The sequence below is a fragment of the Bolinopsis microptera genome, chromosome 10 (genome assembly GCF_026151205.1).
Source record: "Bolinopsis microptera isolate Bmic1 chromosome 10, MBARI_Bmic_1.0, whole genome shotgun sequence".
Taxonomy (NCBI): domain Eukaryota; kingdom Metazoa; phylum Ctenophora; class Tentaculata; order Lobata; family Bolinopsidae; genus Bolinopsis; species Bolinopsis microptera.
Window position 1 is genome coordinate 17,858,774 of NC_087081.1, and position 21,331 is coordinate 17,880,104.

Genomic DNA, 21,331 nt, shown 5'->3' on the forward strand with positions numbered 1-21,331 from the left:
ATATAATGCTCCTACATTCACGTGCAATATTTAAACAGTGATGTCATGCTTGACACTTTCTGAATGTTTCTTAGATAATATGCTTGATCATATGATAAGTATGCTTGACAATTATTGAGTGTTCCACAGTTCGAGAACGTTTTCCACGTCACGATGACGTTTGTAGTTGTGGTGAACATTATTGTCAATATCATGCAATAAAAACTTCACAGTAACATGACAGTAACATGATTACTTTAGTCGGACCTATTCGGGAGTTCTGGTGAACTAAATTGTAAATTGTAACGACGTCACGTGGTCAACCATTTCAGGTTAACTACATAGCATTCATGGAACATATGTTTGGAATGCACTCGTTTGCAATTAGAAAATTTCGACGGGGAAATTACGATGCTTGACTGCAGTTGAGTGTCTAAATAGACACTGAGTGTTTTTGTTAATAAAAATATTATTAATTCCCCCCCCCCCCCCTCCCCCATAATATTACCGACTAAAGTATTAAACATCTTTCAGATACTGATCATATCTGTTCATCAGTCAGGTTGGCGGCAGCTTCAATGCAGTCATGGTTTATATGGCTCGTGAGGCAAAACGACAATCAGAATACGTTTTTCCTCGATACTTGATCGTCTCCAGTAGCGCTATCACATCAACAATGATTAAAATTGACCTTGGACCCCCCCCCACCCCTCTAGCTCTCTGGCTTTAAGTTATACCAATGATAATCATATTTTGAAAATTAACAATGTAACTTTAATCTAAGTATGGCTATGATGTTAGAAAACTACCACTCATCTCTGAAAAATCATGGAGCAATGAATAAAAGACAGGTGAATAAATTGTTATGTTGATATTATATTAATCAATGATATGTCAACTAATCAGGGGTGCACCCTGATCAGTTGACAGGTGCACCCTGATTAGTTGAAAGGTGCACCCTGATTAGTTGACAGGTGCACCCTGATTAGTTGACAGGTGCACCCTGATTAGTTGACAGGTGCACCCTGATTAGTTGACAGGTGCACCCTGATTAGTTGACAGGTGCACCCTGATTAGTTGACAGGTGCACCCTGATTAGTTGACAGGTGCACCCTGATTAGTTGACAGGTGCACCCTGATTAGTTGACAGGTGCACCCTGATCAGTTGACAGGTGCACCCTGATTAGTTGACAGGTGCACCCTGATTAGTTGACAGGTGCACCCTGATTAGTTGACAGGTGCACCCTGATTAGTTGACAGGTGCACCCTGATCAGTTGACAGGTGCACCCTGATTAGTTGACAGGTGCACCCTGATTAGTTGACAGGTGCACCCTGATTAGTTGACAGGTGCACCCTGATTAGTTGACAGGTGCACCCTGATCAGTTGACAGGTGCACCCTGATTAGTTGACAGGTGCACCCTGATTAGTTGACAGGTGCACCCTGATTAGTTGACAGGTGCACCCTGATCAGTTGACAGGTGCACCCTGATCAGTTGACAGGTGCACCCTGATCAGTTGACAGGTGCACCCTGATTAGTTGACAGGTGCACCCTGATCAGTTGACAGGTGCACCCTGATTAGTTGACAGGTGCACCCTGATTAGTTGACAGGTGCACCCTGATTAGTTGACAGGTGCACCCTGATTAGTTGACAGGTGCACCCTGATTAGTTGACAGGTGCACCCTGATTAGTTGACAGGTGCACCCTGATCAGTTGACAGGTGCACCCTGATTAGTTGACAGGTGCACCCTGATTAGTTGACAGGTGCACCCTGATTAGTTGACAGGTGCACCCTGATTAGTTGACAGGTGCACCCTGATCAGTTGACAGGTGCACCCTGATTAGTTGACAGGTGCACCCTGATTAGTTGACAGGTGCACCCTGATTAGTTGACAGGTGCACCCTGATCAGTTGACAGGTGCACCCTGATTAGTTGACAGGTGCACCCTGATTAGTTGACAGGTGCACCCTGATTAGTTGACAGGTGCACCCTGATTAGTTGACAGGTGCACCCTGATTAGTTGACAGGTGCACCCTGATTAGTTGACAGGTGCACCCTGTTTAGTTGACAGGTGCACCCTGATTAGTTGACAGGTGCACCCTGATTAGTTGACAGGTGCACCCTGTTTAGTTGACAGGTGCACCCTGATTAGTTGACAGGTGCACCCTGATTAGTTGACAGGTGCACCCTGATTAGTTGACAGGTGCACCCTGATCAGTTGACAGGTGCACCCTGATTAGTTGACAGGTGCACCCTGATTAGTTGACAGGTGCACCCTGATTAGTTGACAGGTGCACCCTGATTAGTTGACAGGTGCACCCTGATTAGTTGACAGGTGCACCCTGATCAGTTGACAGGTGCACCCTGATTAGTTGACAGGTGCACCCTGATTAGTTGACAGGTGCACCCTGATTAGTTGACAGGTGCACCCTGATTAGTTGACAGGTGCACCCTGATCAGTTGACAGGTGCACCCTGATTAGTTGACAGGTGCACCCTGATTAGTTGACAGGTGCACCCTGATTAGTTGACAGGTGCACCCTGATCAGTTGACAGGTGCACCCTGATTAGTTGACAGGTGCACCCTGATTAGTTGACAGGTGCACCCTGATTAGTTGACAGGTGCACCCTGATTAGTTGACAGGTGCACCCTGATTAGTTGACAGGTGCACCCTGATTAGTTGACAGGTGCACCCTGTTTAGTTGACAGGTGCACCCTGATTAGTTGACAGGTGCACCCTGATTAGTTGACAGGTGCACCCTGTTTAGTTGACAGGTGCACCCTGATTAGTTGACAGGTGCACCCTGATTAGTTGACAGGTGCACCCTGATTAGTTGACAGGTGCACCCTGATCAGTTGACAGGTGCACCCTGATTAGTTGACAGGTGCACCCTGATTAGTTGACAGGTGCACCCTGATTAGTTGACAGGTGCACCCTGATTAGTTGACAGGTGCACCCTGATTAGTTGACAGGTGCACCCCTATATATATAACCTCTGCAACATGATATTCACCCCTCACAGATTGGAGATAAAAGTAAGATTCCCGTAATGTTGCACCAACACCCCTCAACAACTCTCCGAAAACACTCTCTCATTAGAACAGAATACCAAGGTTAGGGGGTGCACTACCTACCCAAGGTTAATTAATAACTCGCCATCCATCCGTAAGCCTTTCCATTTTCGATATGAAGGAAACTATGGAAATTGTAACTTGGTGAAACTTATAATAGTGACATAGTAGTAGTACTTATTGTGCGACGTGCGTTTCAGAACTCTCTCCATTTTCACTATAACATAAGGAGAGTGAGTTCACACCACGTGACGTCACATCATTCAGGCGATGGAGTTACAGCACCTCAGTTCTCCATCAGAAGTGTAAACAAAGTGCTGTCCGGAGGAAAGAGGACCGACAGGAGAAAACTTTCTGATGATTTTGTGGTTCGATTTTTGTGCTCTTTTCTCTTAGAATATTAATTGCTTATCGCTTCCTTATTATCAATTTGGCTTTTTGAATTTTCGGTGAAATAATCGCAAAAACAATTCTGAAATTCACCTTTTAGTTTGGTCTGTTCTTATCGGTCAATAAAATGTTCAAACAAACCAGATAAGACGGCAGGATTCAGAAAGGCAAAGTAATCTGCTGTCCAGTTTGTCAATGGAATACATCAACTCTTCTAACGTCCTCTGCTGTGTTAGGGACTCGAATGAACTCTTACAGGCTAAACTGGTATGTGGTGGTGTAAAGGTGGTGGTAAATGTGGTGGTAAAGGTGGTGTGCCGTCACATGATTACTCAAATTGAAAATCTTGGGCTCAGCTATTTTTGTCGTCAATTCGTTGCTAATTTTTCTATTTTCTTTATATTGTAATTACTCGTCAGGCAAGTTCCAGCTCTAGATTAGTTGAGAGGATAAACGACCAAGCGGAAGTGCTTTACAATGATATCCAGCACCCAAAAGCTTTCAAACATCCTACAAACAATATCTCACAGATTAAGGTAGGATTGGGCCACTCTTGTCTGACAGCGACTCCGAAGCTAGGTTTTTTGGACAATGGTTTATGTTGGATCCTGATTTAAAACTTTTACAAATAGTACATATACAATACAGCAATGAGAATTTTTTTTAAACGACATCATGAGGCATTATCCTGGGTGAAAGTTGTAGACCATATTGTATAAATACTAAAAGCATGGGTATCCTACTATATTATTGTGTAAATACTAAAAGCATGGGTATCCTACTATACGATTTTCTTGAAACTTTCCATAAAGTATGATGGTTATAGGACGGATCATCTGTTTAACTGTAAGTTTGGGCGAATTTCTTTATGCCAATTTGAGATATCACCTTAAACACAAAAAATATCTCCAAATCAGTGGTTTGCAGTGGTACCAAGGCATATATCATAATATCATATCACACTCCTATTATCCCTCCCAAGTCGCCAGACTCCCTCATGCGTTGTCACACTCCCTCATGCGTTGTCACACTCTCTCATGCGTTGTCACACTCCCTCATGCGTTGTCACACTCTCTCATGCGTTGTCACACTCTCTCATGCGTTGTCACACTCTCTCATGCGTTGTCACACTCTCTCATGCGTTGTCACACTCTCTCATGCGTTGTCACACTCTCTCATGCGTTGTCACACTCTCTCATGCGTTTTCACACTCTCTCATGCGTTGTCACACTCTCTCATGCGTTGTCACACTCCCTCATGCGTTGTCACACTCCCTCATGCGTTGTCACACTCTCTCATGCGTTGTCACACTCTCTCATGCGTTGTCACACTCTCTCATGCGTTGTCACACTCTCTCATGCGTTATCACACTCCCTCATGCGTTGTCACACTTTCAGGTAAAGCCCAGTAAGAAGAATAAGACCAGTTACACGGAGATGTATTTGGCTAAACAGCAGCAATTGGATAAGCAACTTGACAGAAAGAAGTGTGCCAATATTTCAAAGCAGAGGTGTGAGAATGAAAGACAGTTCATCAGTCCAGAAATTAGAAATTATCACGGTCAGTATTAGTCAGATCATTTTTTTATTTCAAAATTCAAATAAACTTTACATCAATGTATTACAGTTATATTCAATAAAAAGACCAAAATATCTCCTGTGAAGCAAAAACATGGAAAAAGAGAGCTAGAAAAATATTCATGATACTCAACACTACCAGACTCAGCTGGAGTGAGAAACAATATGTAAAAACATTAAGGTAAAATTTATTTCGGCTGAACCAAAACACGGTGGTAAGACCATAATAACATTGGTGCCGACCCTACATAAAATCATTAATAAATAATCAAGAGAAAAAATTTAAATGTATACGATACCTTCTTGCTACTACTCCACAAACTTACACGACATAACAACAAAATAACATAATTAAATAATATTATAATAAAACAATCTACAATCTAGCCACTCACGTACTGCGTGACGCGCTTGTTTAGGGTTGTTTCATAAAAGAAAAAACGGCGCGTTCTACTGCAGGTGCGAGGGGCAAATTATAGAGAGTATGACATTCATAAAGTAAAATATATATATAATAATATTCCATGATGGGCCATCTAATCAGGCCAGCATAAGTCAGAAGACCAGAGAAATTCAGTTAGCTTTGTTTTGAAAATAGAAATTTTCTCAGTCTGTCTAACATAGGCTGGCAGTGCATTCCACAGAAGCATTGTTCTATAAAAGAAGCTGTTTCTGAAACTATCGCAGTTTGGTACAATAGAGCAGGTATATGTGCTGGTGTCAAGTCCTTCAATGACTGATGCCGTGCTCCTTGTGTACCTCATTGTTCCAGCTTCAACAACAGTAATATATTCAGGTAGAGATATACTTACCAAGTCATTTACTATTTTATAGAAGAGCGTAATTGAATTATGGATGAACTTAGATCTAATGGGTAGAATTTTAAGCTCCTTCTGCTTCTCATAGAATTCAATATCACTATAATGATCAAACTGTTGTCCATTGATCCATTTGATCGCTCTTTTCTGGATTGCCTCAAACTTCGACATGTGTGTCGATCGCTGAGGACACCATATAACTGAGCAATGTTCAAAGATTGATCTTACAATGGTAAGGTAGAAAGCCCTCTTTTGGCGTTTATCCATGGTAAAATGACAGGTTCTCTTTAAGAGCCCAAGCTTTGAGCTTGCTTTAGATATCAATTGATCACAATGTGCACCCCACAGAAATCTGTTGTTCATTATTACACCAAGGTCTGTATGGGATGCCACATAATCAATTATGACTTCATTAAGATTATACCAATAAATATTAAAAGGGAGATTGTCTAATACATTTCTTTGCAGAGTTACAGATAACACCTTACACTTTGAAGGGTGAAAAGTCATTTTGTTATCGATTGACCAGGCAAACAACCTGTCTATATCTCCTTGGAGAATATAGTGGTCTTCAAAGCATTCGATGACCCTCCAAATTTTGGTGTCATCTGCATACAATGCTACATTTGTATCCTCCGAAACACACGAGAACATGTCGTTGATGAATAGAACAAACAGAAGTGGTCCCAGAATAGATCCCTGGGGCACTCCTGATTGCACGGGAAGCATGCTTGAGACAGCTCCGCCTACAACAACCTGCTGTCGTCTGTCTTGTAGATATGACTTTAAAAATCTAAGCATCAGACCATCAATACCATATAAATTTTTTAGCTTGCGAAGGATTAAGTCATGTGATACACTGTCAAATGCCTTAGCAAAATCAAAATAAACAATGTCGGATCTTGACTTATTGTTCAGGGCCAGTGCAAGGTTGTCTGTGAGTGGGACCATCTGGGTAGTGCAAGACTTCCCATTCACAAAACCGTGTTGTCTACAGTCGATTAACCCTTCACAAGCTGCGAGCAACTCTTTCGAAATACAACGTTCAAAAACTTTCATAACTAAGCATGTCAGTGAGATGGGTCTGTAATTTTCAACAGATCCTTTTTCACCCTTCTTGTGTACCGGAACAACAGAAGCAAGCTTCCATTCCTCCGGCACACATCCAGTCACAAAAGAGGTGTTGAAAATCATGGTTAGAGGCTTTGCAAGAGTGCTCGCACAATTTTTTAACACAGTGCCATGGATACCATCTGGACCTGCGGCTTTACCCGGTTTAACCCCTTTTAAAATTAACAAAACATCCAACACGTGAAATCTCAAATCCATGAAGTTGTTACTGGAGCTCATGTCGATGTCAATGTCATATGAGCTACTTGAGGAGAATTGTTGATAGAAGTATTCATTGAATAAGCTAGCCTGTTCAACTGGTGTGTTCCTAAAACGATCACCATATCGGACCGTTTCAGGTATCCTAGTCGACTTAGACTTTGATTTCACGTGTATCCAAAACTTTTTGGAAATAAGGGCAGAATCAGAATCATCTTCGACACTGAGTCTCATCTTTTCGTTCATTATGCGTTTAAAATCTTTGCGGTACTGACGGAACTTTTCAAGATCAGACTCATTGCCAGATTCATTAGCCTTTTCTCTCCATTTCTCTTTATCTCTCAGAACCCTATCACAATCAGAGTCATACCAAGGCGGCTGAAACTCACACTTAACACTTTTCTTTGGGATATATTCATTGCAGAGTTTAATCAGAACATCTTTGAAAAGAGGCCAGGAAATGTGTGGATCATGAGACCCAGCCACATTATCCCAATTGACCCGCCTCAGAGCAAAGTTCAAGCCGTCCCAATTGGCTTTGGTATAGTTATATACTTTGCGTTTAGGAGACTTTCTGCGGCTGACATTGAAGTTTATCCCAAAGTTGATACCAAAGTGGTCAGATAAGCACGCCTCATTATGATCCAGTATTTTTAAATTGGTAATAATATTAGGGACATTTGTGAACAGTAAATCAAGCACATTCCCTGCTTTATGTGTAGGTTCATTAATTAGTTGAGTGTGTTTCTTATTGCTGTTCGATTTAACAGTTTTCATAATATCTACAGTTTAAATTTAACCATATTTCCCGGGAAAGACTTAATAAAACGAAATATTGAAACCAATTCTTGCTCTCAAATTAAGTTGAAATCTCGCGTTTTTTAGCTAGGTCATTTTATTCGAGCTTTTCATTTACAATTAAAACAAGTCCTTTATATTTTGAAGCCAAGCTGTGAACTGGCTTCACCTGGTTAAAGCACTTCCATTACATAGTACTCAATAAACGTAGTAAATTGTAGTTTACAAAAATTAAGTCGAAGTTGTGAAAATAGTAAAATCTGGGCAAATTTTAGATATTTTTTGCCAAAACCTAAATTTTTTGCCAAAAACTAAATTTCAAAAGATGTTCGGGGTAAGGACAAAAGGAAATTGCAGCATGTGCGGAATCGCGATTTTTCATCTTTGCCGCGACAAATCGCGGTTTTTCAGATCCTGGCCTCGCGACAAATTGCGCATTTTCCTTTAAATCCAAATTCGCGTATTTTCCTTCAAATCTGCAGGCCAAATATCACGTTTTCTATAAGTATATGAAACCAATCACATCCACAGCCTTCCGAATGTAGGTACGAACTTCGAAAACCGAAAAAATATTTTCGGCTCATAATGATCAGGGTAGCATGAAATATGAACAAAAGTAGTTTCCAGAAAAATTTTTAGAAACCTAAATTAAAAAGTTGGCCCTTGTTGCCCAAATTTTATGTGGGGGGGGGCGCTTCCTACACCCCTGGGACTCATGATCCGCGGATTACATTAAATCAATTCCCTCTGTAACGTCCTCAATAAATGTGTTTAATTGTGACGATAGTTTACTTGAACTCTTTAATAGCTTATAAATTATATTTTATATATCGTTGTGGTTTTTTCTAAAGGACGAATGTCAAATTTTACTATGGCTTAAAACAAAGGTCTAATAGATAGAGGTCTATAACATCCCAATCAGTTTGAAGCTCTATCGTGCTTAGTTTAGATTTTCAAAGGGCGAATGTTATACATTGGGAGTTTGATAATAGTGTTCGAATATATAACGTACTGTATGCTCGTATGCTGCAAACATTCGTCGTGTTTTTTTTTGGAAGGGCGAATGTCACACAAAAAAGTCATTCTTTAAACTTGATCGGCCATTCGAAATTTTTTGACGATATACTTCTTCTCCGGGATCAAGGTGTATACACAAGTGCTTTAGCCTTCCGGGTGGATATAGATATACAGTAGTTACTGGTTACACTGAGATATACAGCACGCCCGAGTAACTGTATATTATATAGATATACAGTAGTTACTGGTTACACTGAGATATACAGTATATTATATAGATATACAGTTACTATGGTTACTACGCCCGAGTAACTATATATTATATCCACGATCGGGAGCTTTTCTTTGAAAAATAACTTTTTTCTTACTAAACCTCACTTCAATATTATAATTAAAAATCTGACTATGGTGCATTACCAGTACTCTTTTTCTCAGGAGAGGAGGGAACAGAAAGTAAAATATCTACATACCCGCACACTTTACCCAGTGCAATGTGCACTATCTCTGGCGGAGGAGAGTTCCCGGCACTATACGGAGGTTACTCTGCCTTACCCCCCATCCATACCACGCAGGAACCAGGTAACTATACGGAGGTTACTCTGCCTTACCCCCCATCCATACCACGCAGGAGCCAGGTAACTATACGGAGGTTACTCTGCCTTACCCCCCATCCATACCACGTAGGAACCAGGTAACTATACGGAGGTTACTCTGCCTTACCCCCCATCCATACCACGCAGGAACCCGGTAAGCTCACCAGCTTTCCAATCTTGCTGCATCGGCCGTGTTGCCGAACTGATCGGACTGAGCCTCCATATGCATCAGTAGCTTAAGAGATGAATTAGTTTGAACGAGAATTTCAGAGAGGAAATCACTGGTGTTGTCGTGTCGTATGTGAACAAACCCTCCTCTCTTGCAGTTCAATGCGTGGCATGCTTCGAGAAAAAGGAATGCATATTGTAGTCTCTTGGTAAAATTTCAGGGAATTTACTTTCAGGGTTGAAATATTCTAGCCATAAATCCAGCAAGATTTTGTTGTGCTAATTTAGGGAACAAATTCCCAGAAATTTTGAAAATACGCTTTTAGCAGTGTTATAGTATAGTGTACATAGACTATAGAGTATAGATTTCAAATAGGGTGCAAGGAAAGAGGACCTAGAATATAGATTTCAAATAGGGTGCAAGGAAAGAGGACCTAGAGTATAGATCTCAAATAGGGTGCAAGGAAAGAGGACCTAGAGTATAGATCTCAAATAGGGTGCAAGGAAAGAGGACCTAGAGTATAGATCTCAAATAGGGTGCAAGGAAAGAGGACCTAGAGTATAGATTTCAAATAGGGTACAAGGAAAGAGGACCTAGAGTATAGATTTCAAATAGGGTGCAAGGAAAGAGGACCTAGAATATAAATTTCAAATAGGGTGCAAGGAAAGAGGACCTAGAATATAGATTTCAAATAGGGTGCAAGGAAAGAGGACCTAGAATATAGATTTCAAATAGGGTGCAAGGAAAGATGACCTAGAATATAGATTTCAAATAGGGTGCAAGGAAAGAGGACCTAGAGTATAGATTTCAAATAGGGTACAAGGAAAGAGGACCTAGAGTATAGATTTCAAATAGGGTGCAAGGAAAGAGGACCTAGAATATAAATTTCAAATAGGGTGCAAGGAAAGAGGACCTAGAATATAGATTTCAAATAGGGTGCAAGGAAAGAGGACCTAGAATATAGATTTCAAATAGGGTGCAAGGAAAGAGGACCTAGAGTATAGATCTCAAATAGGGTGCAAGGAAAGAGGACCTAGAGTATAGATTTCAAATAGGGTACAAGGAAAGAGGACCTAGAGTATAGATTTCAAATAGGGTGCAAGGAAAGAGGACCTAGAATATAAATTTCAAATAGGGTGCAAGGAAAGAGGACCTAGAATATAGATTTCAAATAGGGTGCAATGAAAGAGGACCTAGAATATAGATTTCAAATAGGGTGCAAGGAAAGATGACCTAGAATATAGATTTCAAATAGGGTGCAAGGAAAGAGGACCTAGAGTATAGATTTCAAATAGGGTACAAGGAAAGAGGACCTAGAGTATAGATTTCAAATAGGGTGCAAGGAAAGAGGACCTAGAATATAAATTTCAAATAGGGTGCAAGGAAAGAGGACCTAGAATATAGATTTCAAATAGGGTGCAAGGAAAGAGGACCTAGAATATAGATTTCAAATAGGGTGCAAGGAAAGATGACCTAGAATATAGATTTCAAATAGGGTGCAAGGAAAGAGGACCTAGAGTATAGATTTCAAATAGGGTACAAGGAAAGAGGACCTAGAGTATAGATTTCAAATAGGGTGCAAGGAAAGAGGACCTAGAATATAAATTTCAAATAGGGTGCAAGGAAAGAGGACCTAGAATATAAATTTCAAATAGGGTGCAAGGAAAGAGGACCTAGAATATAGATTTCAAATAGGGTGCAAGGAAAGAGGACCTAGAATATAAATTTCAAATAGGGTGCAAGGAAAGAGGACCTAGAATATAGATTTCAAATAGGGTGCAAGGAAAGAGGACCTAGAATATAAATTTCAAATAGGGTGCAAGGAAAGAGGACCTAGAATATAGATTTCAAATAGGGTGCAAGGAAAGAGGACCTAGAATATAGATTTCAAATAGGGTGCAAGGAAAGAGGACCTAGAGTATAGATTTCAAATAGGGTGCAAGGAAAGAGGACCTAGAATATAGATCTCAAATAGGGTGCAAGGAAAGAGGACCTAGAGTATAGATCTCAAATAGGGTGCAAGTAGAGAGGACCTAGAGTATAGATCTCAAATAGGGTGCAAGGAAGGAGGACCTGGAAACTTTGTTGGAAAAATGTTTTGATGAATGAATTTTAGCAATGATGAATATAAATTTAGACTACAAGGGGCGATTATTGTGCAGTTAAACTATGCAGACAGTCTAAATTAACTACAGTTTTAACTTTAATACCGATACCTAAAATGCAGATAGTCTATATTATATAATAGTGTATATAATGCTTATATGTGCTGCAGATGCTAAAACATTTTTATTTCAAAATTTAAATGAATTTTACATCAATATATTAAAGTAACGAATTTTACACAAAACCGATGACCAAAATATCTACTATGAGGCAAACAACATGGAATATGAAAGCTAGAGAAATATTCGTGAGACAGTTGGAGTGAAAAACATTATGCTATGTAAAACACTAGTGTAACCCAGGGCCCAGGCCTACGTGCCGAGTCTTCACTATCACAGTTGAAATGCAAAAGCATAATCCCGCTTATTCGAAAACACGCATTGCACTGTCGCAGTTAAAACGGTGCAAAAGTATAAAATCGCTCAGTCAAAGCATACTTCAATTCAATACTGAGTGCACCTCACGTATCTAATAGTAATACTTGATAGGCAAGCTTGCGGTCCACTGCCAAATTACCTAATTATATAGCAAATGTGTTATTGGAGTATGAGGGAGAGATAGAACGAGAGTGGGAGAGAAGGAGAGAACGTGAGACACTTAAGTATCACATTTGGGTCACAAAATCATCAATTAAAGGGGGGGGGGGGGGGGGGTGTCACGTCCGTCTATGTCCGCTTGTCTCATAGAATCCAAAAAGGACAGGACATAGGCGGACATAGGCGGACATAGACGGACATAGGCGGACATAGGCGGACACAGGCGGACATAGACGGACATAGGCGGACATAGGCGGACATTAATGGACACCTAAATTGCTAAATAAAATGTTCAATTTTTGCTGTTATAGAAGGATCATGTTTTTTGTCCGTTCGGTACCCTATATTTTCAAAACGGACAAAAAATAGAGCGGACAAAAACGGACAAAAATGGACAAAAACGGACAAAAATGGAAATAACATTTAGATGCTTCCTCCTCCTACTCTTCCTCCTCCTCCCCCTGGGTCTTCCTGATCTTCCTCAGTCCTCTTCCTCCTCCCCTCCTCAGTCCTCCTCCTACTCCTCCTCCTCGTCCTCAGTCCTCCTCATCAGTCCTCAACAGTCCTCCTCCTCCCCAGTCCTCCTCCTCCTCCTGGGTCCTCCTCCTGGGTCCTCCTCCTCCTCTTCATCCTCCTCCTCTTCCTCCTCAGTCCTCAGTCCTCCTTAGTCCTCCTCCTCATCCTTCTCCTCAGTCCTCCATCCTCCTCCTCAGTCCTCCCCCAGTCCCCCTCCTCCTCCTCCTATTCAGTCCTCCTCCTCCTCCTCCTCCTTCGCAGTCCTCCTCAGTCCTCCTCCTCCTCCTCTTCCCTCTCAGTCATCCTCCTCAGCCATCCTCCTCAGTCCTCCTCAGCCATCCTCCTCAGTCCTCCTCAGTCCTCCTCAGTCCTCCTTCTCAGTCCTCCTCCTCCTGGGTCCTCCTCCTCCTCTTCATCCTCCTCCTCTTCCTCCTCGGTCCTCAGTTCTCCTCCTCCTGGGTCCTCCTCCTCATCCTTCTCATCAGTCCTCCTCCTCCCCAGTCCTCTCCCAGTCCCCCTCCTTCTCCTCCTCCTATTCAGTCCTCCTCCTCCTCCTCCTCAGTTCTCCTCAGTCCTCCTTCTCATTTATCCTAAGTCCTCCTCCTGAGTCCTCCTCCTGAGTCCTCCTCCTCTTCCTTTTGAGTCCTCCTCCTGAGTCCTCCTCCTCCTCCCTCTCAGTCATCCTCCTCAGTCATCCTCCTCAGCTATCCTCCCCAGCCATCCTCCTCAGCCATCCTCCTCAGTACTCCTCAGTCCTCCTCCTTCTCAGTCATCGTCAGTCCTCCTCCTCAGTCCTCCTCAGTCCTCCTCCTCCTCCTGGGTCCTCCTGGGTCTTCCTGATCCTCCCCAGTCCTCTTCCTCCTCCCCTCCTCAGTCCTCCTCCTACTCTTCCTCCTCGTCCTCAGTCCTCCTCATCAGTCCTCAACAGTTCTCCTCCTCCCCAGTCCTCCTCCTCCTCCTGGGGCCTTTTCCTGGGTCCTCCTCCCCAGTCCTCCTCCTCCTGGGTCCTCCTCCTGGGTCCTCCTTCTCCTCCTCAGTCCTTCTCCTCCTCCTCCTCAGTCCTCTTCCTCCTCTTCCTCCTCCCTCTCAGTCATCCTCCTCAGCCATCCTCCTCAGCCATCCTCCTCAGTCCTCCTCCTTCTCAGTCCTCCTCCTCAGTCCTCCTCCTCCTGAGTCATCCTCCTCAGTTCTCCTCCTCCTCCTCCTAGGTCCTCCTTCTGGGTCCTCCTCCTCCTCCTCCTCCTCCTCCTCCTCCTGGGTCTTCGTGATCCTTCTCCTCCCTCTCAGTCATCCTCCTCAGTCATCCTCCTCAGTCATCCTCCTCAGCCATCCTCCTCAGCCATCCTTCTCAGCCATCCTCCTCAGTACTCTTGAGTGCTCTTCAGTCCTCAAAATGTTTGTCCGCTAATGTCCACCAATGTCCGCTAATGTCCACCAATGTCCATCCAAGTCCGCCAATGTCCGTCCGGGTCCGCCAATGTCCGTCCGGGTCCGCCAATGTCCGTCCGAGTCCGCCAATGTCCGTCCGAGTCCGCCAATGTCCGTCCGTGTCCGCCAATGTCCCAAAAAACACGTCCGTTGTCTCATAAAATCCAAAAAGGACAGGACATAGGCGGACATAGACGGACATGACACCCCCCCCCCCCCCCCCCCCCCATTAAACCACTTACCACCGGCCGATTTAAAAAAACTTAAGCTCGGTGCAGAAAACTGTAAAAAGTGAAATAAAAAGTTGGCCAGATGTTATCAAGAACAACAGCACCCAGAACAATCAGCAAAAACTGTGTAAGAAGCCGTGAGATCAGTGAATGACGAAGAAGAAAGATCGAGAAACTTGATTATCTACGGCGTTAAGGAGACTAAAGAAGGGGAGTAGGAGGACGCTAAGGAGACTGAAGAAGGGGAGTGGGAGGACGTTAAGGAGACTAAAGAAGGGGAGTAGGAGGACGTTAAGGAGACTAAAGAAGGGGAGTGGGAGGACGTTAAGGAGACTAAAGAAGGGGAGTGGGAGGTGACTAAAGAAGGGGAGTAGGCCCGAGTAGGAGGACGTTAAGGAGACTAAAGAGGGGGAGTGGGAGTACGTTAAGGAGACTAAAGAAGGGGAGTAGGAGGACACTAAGGAGACTAAAGAAGGGGAGTGGAAGGACGTTAAGGAGACTAAAGAAGGGGAGTGGGAGGACGTTAAGGAGACAAAAGAAGGGGAGTGGGAGGAGACTAAAGAAGGGGAGTGGGAGGACGTTAAGGAGACTAAAGAGGGGGAGTGGGAGGACGTTAAGGAGACTAAGAAGGGGAGTGGGAGGACGTTAAGGAAACTAAAGAAGGGGAGTGGGAGGAGACTAAGGAAGGGGAGTAGGAGGACGCTAAGAGACTAAAGAGGGGGAGTGGGAGGACGTTAAGGAGACTAAAGAAGGGGAGTGGGAGGACGTTAAGCAGACTAAAGAAGGGGAGTGGGAGGACGTTAAGGAGACTAAAGAGGGGGAGTGGGAGGACGTTAAGGAGACTAAAGAAGGGGAGTAGGAGGACGCTAAGGAGACTAAAGAAGGGGAGTGGGAGGACGTTAAGGAGACTAAAGAAGGGGAGTAGGAGGACGCTAAAGAGACTAAAGAAGGGGAGTAGGAGGACGCTAAGGAGACTAAAGAAGGGGGGTGGGAGGACGTTAAGGAGACTAAAGAAGGGGAGTAGGAGGACGTTAAGGAGACTAAAGAAGGGGGTGGGAGGACGTTAAGGAGACTAAAGAAGGGGAGTAGGAGGACGTTAAGGAGACTAAAGAAGGGGGGTGGGAGGACGTTAAGGAGACTAAAGAAGGGGAGTGGGAGGACGTTAAGGAGACTAAAGAAGGGGGGTGGGAGGACGTTAAGGAGACTAAAGAAGGGGAGTGGGAGGACGTTGACACTCTCCGGCCTTTATCAGGTCAGTTTTTGTACTGACCCCCTGGAGATATGCAGATTAAGTCAGTGTATCAGTGTCAGTGTCATATATATATGAAGAACGATTCAGAGAAAACGCGACCGATCCAAGTTGAGTTTCAAATCTCTAGCGATGTGGACATTATACTAAGGAATGCACACAAACTTAAAAACATGTAGATTTTAAGGTCCGGTAAAGTCTATCCGGCCCCTCACATTGCTAAATGGAACTAGAAAAGTCCTATCCCTCGTAGCCTTGAACAGAATCAATTACCACGTTGATATGTACACTGGACCTTGGCAGGCGGCATACAAGCAGGGTCGCAGTTGTGCTGACCTGGTTTGGTCTCAGAGAATGTTGACATCAGTGGTTACCAGGCGCGAGTTTGAGTATAGTAAAATCAACATTGACATGACCGCTGCGTTTAATACCATCCGCAGACAGACCATCATCAACCTCCTCATTGATGCAGGATGCTCTAGAGACGACATTCGCCTGGTTCAGTACCTCCTCTCAAATACAAAGCTCAAGGTGACGGTCAACAGAGCTGAGTCTGGTGAATTCGTGATTAATATTGGAGCTTACCAGGGAGACAGTCTGGCAGGTAAAGTGTTTACATTGACCCTTGCCGGTGCCCTGAATCACATCAGAGCCGTGATCAGTGTCACAATTCCTAGACCGAACCCCCCAGTCTCTGATAGAGGCCTCCCGTTAGAGTCCGCCTATGCTGACGAAGCTGAGCTTCTGAGTGAAGATGGTCAGAGTCTGGTGAAGATACTAGAAATTGCCAGTGACATACTAAAGGACTGGAGTCTCTTTGTTAACGAATCAAAGACGGTGTTTACAAGAGTGTATTTGGCAGAGACAGATGCTTTAGATGCCCATTTCAATAAAATCAGAGGAAATGAAGAGTGGCGAGAGTCAGTGCTATTAGGATCAAAGCTCTGTTCAGAAAGAGATATTGTCAACAGACGCAACAAAGCCAATGTTGCCTTCTACACCTACAAGAAAGTCTGGTTGAATAGTTCTGTTCAGATCAGTGAGAGTAGAAAGCTGAAGTTGTACGAAGCTCTTGTCACGCCAGTGTTGTTGTATAACTGTAGCAGCTGGGCTGCTCCTGAAACCGTAATGGCATCTGTCGACGTTCTTCAAAGGAAGCATCTGAGACAGATAATCAACACCTATTGGCCTACGGTTATCAGTAACGAGAACTTATATAAGAGATGTAATGTCAGTCCCCTTACTGAAAGGATCAAGAAAGCACGATGGAAGATGCTTGGGCACGTTCTCAGAAGCGGTGATGACACTCCCGCTTTCTTATCTTTTAGATTTGCATGTTTAGGATGTCTTGACTACAAAGGAAGGAGGGGCAGACCTCAAATTTATTTGATTTATTATTAAAAGACATTATGACGAAGAATATTATTGTGATTGTAAATAAAAGATTTAGTTTAAGTAATTTCAACGATTTAGTGTACAAAGCTCATGATAGACGTTTATGGAGAAGCTATGGGTGAGTCGAGACTACTCGGCCACTCGATTTTATGATTTATTTCCTATTATCTTGTGTTTGCTGTATATAGTTGATTAATAATAATAATAAGATTTTAAGTCAGTGTATCTTGCACCGGATAGGACAAAAGAGCAGAGAAGGATACACAGTGGACTTGTCAAAAAGATGAAAGAACTAAATAAAGCAGGACAATTGCAAAAATCAGAGGCAATAGTTCATTGTTTTAGTGAGATGTAATTGTAAAGCCTTATAGATACAAGTACACTGAGTGTAATCAGAATTTGTATATGTTTAAATGTTCTTATTCTTTATCTACGTGCCGAATCACTGCCGATACTGTGTAGTTTGTTATACATAGTAATTAGTATGTGTTTAGTGTAAGTTTATTCTATAAACCGTTTTCAATATGTATTATTTACGATGCAGGAGTTTGTGTGGAGTTTAAGGTAGAAGAAAGAACTGTGGCTCATATTTAAAAAAAATATTTATGTCAAGGCATAATACTATATTTAGCTCTATACTATACTATGTTAAGGTCAGCCTTGATCCGTTGCGGGTCTGGTAAGTAGGTGCGGGATAGTTTTCTCGGCACTATACCGAAAAAACCAGCCACGTACCTCTTACCATGCCATACCATACTGATCTAGCTCAGATCAGTGGTCTCCGAAATAATTATTATGATAATTTCCAAACCTCACCACAACATGTACCCGTAACTATTTCAGCTGTAGAGGAGGAAGTTCTGCCCCCTCCCTCTCCCAAGAAGGCTGGTGAGGGTTATTCAGCTCCAAAACCGCAAGTTACATACAGACCCTATACTTTAAAAGAGTACGGAGCAATGAAGAGAAGTTTTGGTTACAGAACAGGTGGACTAGGACCTGATACCTTAAATACTGCTTATAAATCAAAGGTTAGTTTAGTTACAGAGCAGGTGGACTAGGACCTGATACCTTAAATACTGCTTATAAATCAAAGGTTAGTTTAGTTACAGAACAGGTGGACTAGGACCTGATACCTTAAATACTGCTTATAAATCAAAGGTTAGTTTAGTTACAGAACAGGTGGACTAGGACCTGATACCTTAAATACTGCTTATAAATCAAAGGTTAGTTTAGTTACAGAACAGGTGGACTAGGACCTGATACCTTAAATACTGCTTATAAATCAAAGGTTAGTTTAGTTACAGAGCAGGTGGACTAGGACCTGATACCTTAAATACTGCTTATAAATCAAAGGTTAGTTTAGTTACAGAGCAGGTGGACTAGGACCTGATACCTTAAATACTGCTTATAAATCAAAGGTTAGTTTAGTTACAGAGCAGGTGGACTAGGACCTGATACTTAAATACTGCTTATAAATCAAAGGTTAGTTTAGTTACAGAGCAGGTGGACTAGGACCTGATACCTTAAATACTGCTTATAAATCAAAGGTTAGTTTAGTTACAGAGCAGGTGGACTAGGACCTGATACCTTAAATACTGCTTATAAATCAAAGGTTAGTTTAGTTACAGAGCAGGTGGACTAGGACCTGATACCTTAAATACTGCTTATAAATCAAAGGTTAGTTTAGTTACAGAGCAGGTGGACTAGGACCTGATACCTTAAATACTGCTTATAAATCAAAGGTTAGTTTAGTTACAGAGCAGGTGGACTAGGACCTGATACCTTAAATACTGCTTATAAATCAAAGGTTAGTTTAGTTACAGAGCAGGTGGACTAGGACCTGATACCTTAAATACTGCTTATAAATCAAAGGTTAGTTTAGTTACAGAGCAGGTGGACTAGGACCTGATACCTTAAATACTGCTTATAAATCAAAGGTTAGTTTAGTTACAGAGCAGGTGGACTAGGACCTGATACCTTAAATACTGCTTATAAATCAAAGGTTAGTTTAGTTACAGAGCAGGTGGACTAGGACCTGATACCTTAAATACTGCTTATAAATCAAAGGTTAGTTTAGTTACAGAGCAGGTGGACTAGGACCTGATACCTTAAATACTGCTTATAAATCAAAGGTTAGTTTAGTTACAGAGCAGGTGGACTAGGACCTGATACCTTAAATACTGCTTATAAATCAAAGGTTAGTTTAGTTACAGAGCAGGTGGACTAGGACCTGATACCTTAAATACTGCTTATAAATCAAAGGTTAGTTTAGTTACAGAGCAGGTGGACTAGGACCTGATACCTTAAATACTGCTTATAAATCAAAGGTTAGTTTAGTTACAGAGCAGGTGGACTAGGACCTGATACCTTAAATACTGCTTATAAATCAAAGGTTATTTGTGATTTTGACACCACCTAGGGGACCAATTTGCGGGACTTAGAGTATTTATTCCTTGACCAATTTTTTATTTCGACCCAGCCAAAAAAGTTTCAATAGTATGTCGTTCACGGTTTTCGCGGTAACGCCTTAACATGCTCAAAACCATGCTTTGGGGTGCTTCATTTGTAGCTACTAGTCTCCTGAACACAAATATAAAGTTTTATCAAAATTGGATAAAAATTGGCTGAGTTATGAGTAAAATACTATATTACCATATTTGGGCATATGCACCAATTTTGATAGATTTTAACCCATAAATTGGTCAATTATCAATGTTTTTAGATGAGACAAACTTTGCACATTTCAGAATTTGGCAGCCAAAGTTTTTTAAATGCCCAACTCAAAATTCCACTCCAAAACTTAAGGTCATTAGGCAATTCTACGTTGGTTCTGAAAATTTCATGAAATAATATTGAAACCCTATTGAATTCTATTATTTTGAGCGAAATCAGTTTCGCGAATATCGCGAACTGAGAAATGGTCGATTTTGTTCATTTTTTGCGATTATTTGAACACAGAATCCACAGTTAGGTAGATATTGAGCTGATAAACATAGAGAATGTGTAGTATAGGCTTACCTTTCATATAAAACTGATATATTACTGGTGCCGCTCGCTTACAAGTAAATGTATTATCTCAGTATCTCAGCTCAGCGTCCAGACTTAGTAACACAGCTGGAGTTGCTGATACGACAAGGTGTTCACTTTTTGAAGCAATAACTAACTTCCCGCTAACTTCTACAGTGTATTAACATATGACATAAAAGATTCGTTTTCACTTGTTTGCATGAAAAGCATTAATTGAAAAGAGGTTTTGCCGCTTTTCATAAAAAATGGAACAAATGAGTGTCTCTTCATGGTCAGCTCCTCGCCATGTTGATTAGCAGTTTTCTCTCAGATGTGTCCTTGTACCTCGTCCCATACCCGAGGCCAGTCGTGCCTACTAACTCTTAGTTGTGAATTTGTGACGTCATGACAAGTGGTGTGGTCTTTCAGCTCTTTGGGATAAACCTCATGGTAAAAATACACTTTTTTGATGTGGGGCCAGGGGTCACTTGAGTTACAAAATTGATGTCCCTTAATTAGGAGGTGCACTACTATAATAATATGTAGATGTTCTTCAGCTGCAATCCTTTCTGGTCTCTACTCCTGTAGAGGACGTTGTGGTACAAGGATGTGCAGTCCCTGGCCACGTTTCAAGGAATATATTACACATTGCCTCAAGCTCTCTCACTTATGTGGTGGGAAGGTTGTATACAGTAAACCCCATTCCCATGACATCTTAATAATGATGAGGTGGTTATAAACCTGTCGCTTCTAACATAACAATAATTAAGTATCCGAAAAGTTGAATGGGATAAATTGAAACTACTAATTCTCTAAATAAGGTCAAAAACATTAAGCACACCTTACTCTCAGTTATAGTATAGCGGGATCCTGTGTTCCTCTATATTATATGGATTAAGATATAGAATATATCAAAACAAACAAGTTCTATAGAATATATCAAAACAAACAAGTTCTATAGAATATATCAAAACAAACAAGTTCTATAGAATATATATCAAAACAAACAAGTTCTATAGAATACATCAAAACAAGAAAGTTCTATCAAACCTAAGTATTA

At 41.9% G+C, this 21,331-nt stretch overlaps 1 protein-coding gene across 1 annotated transcript; it reads left to right on the forward strand.

Annotated features, from left to right (window-relative positions):
- Nucleotides 1-760: 760 nt before the first annotated feature.
- On the forward strand, nucleotides 761-21,129 carry LOC134821683 (uncharacterized). The gene is made up of 9 exons (XM_063832388.1): nucleotides 761-830; nucleotides 3,006-3,096; nucleotides 3,322-3,422; nucleotides 3,589-3,711; nucleotides 3,864-3,980; nucleotides 4,842-5,004; nucleotides 9,419-9,562; nucleotides 18,109-18,293; nucleotides 21,124-21,129. The coding sequence occupies exons 1-9, from the start codon at nucleotides 765-767 to the stop codon at nucleotides 21,127-21,129; spliced, it is 996 nt and encodes a 331-aa protein (XP_063688458.1). The 5' UTR covers nucleotides 761-764.
- Nucleotides 21,130-21,331: the final 202 nt, after the last annotated feature.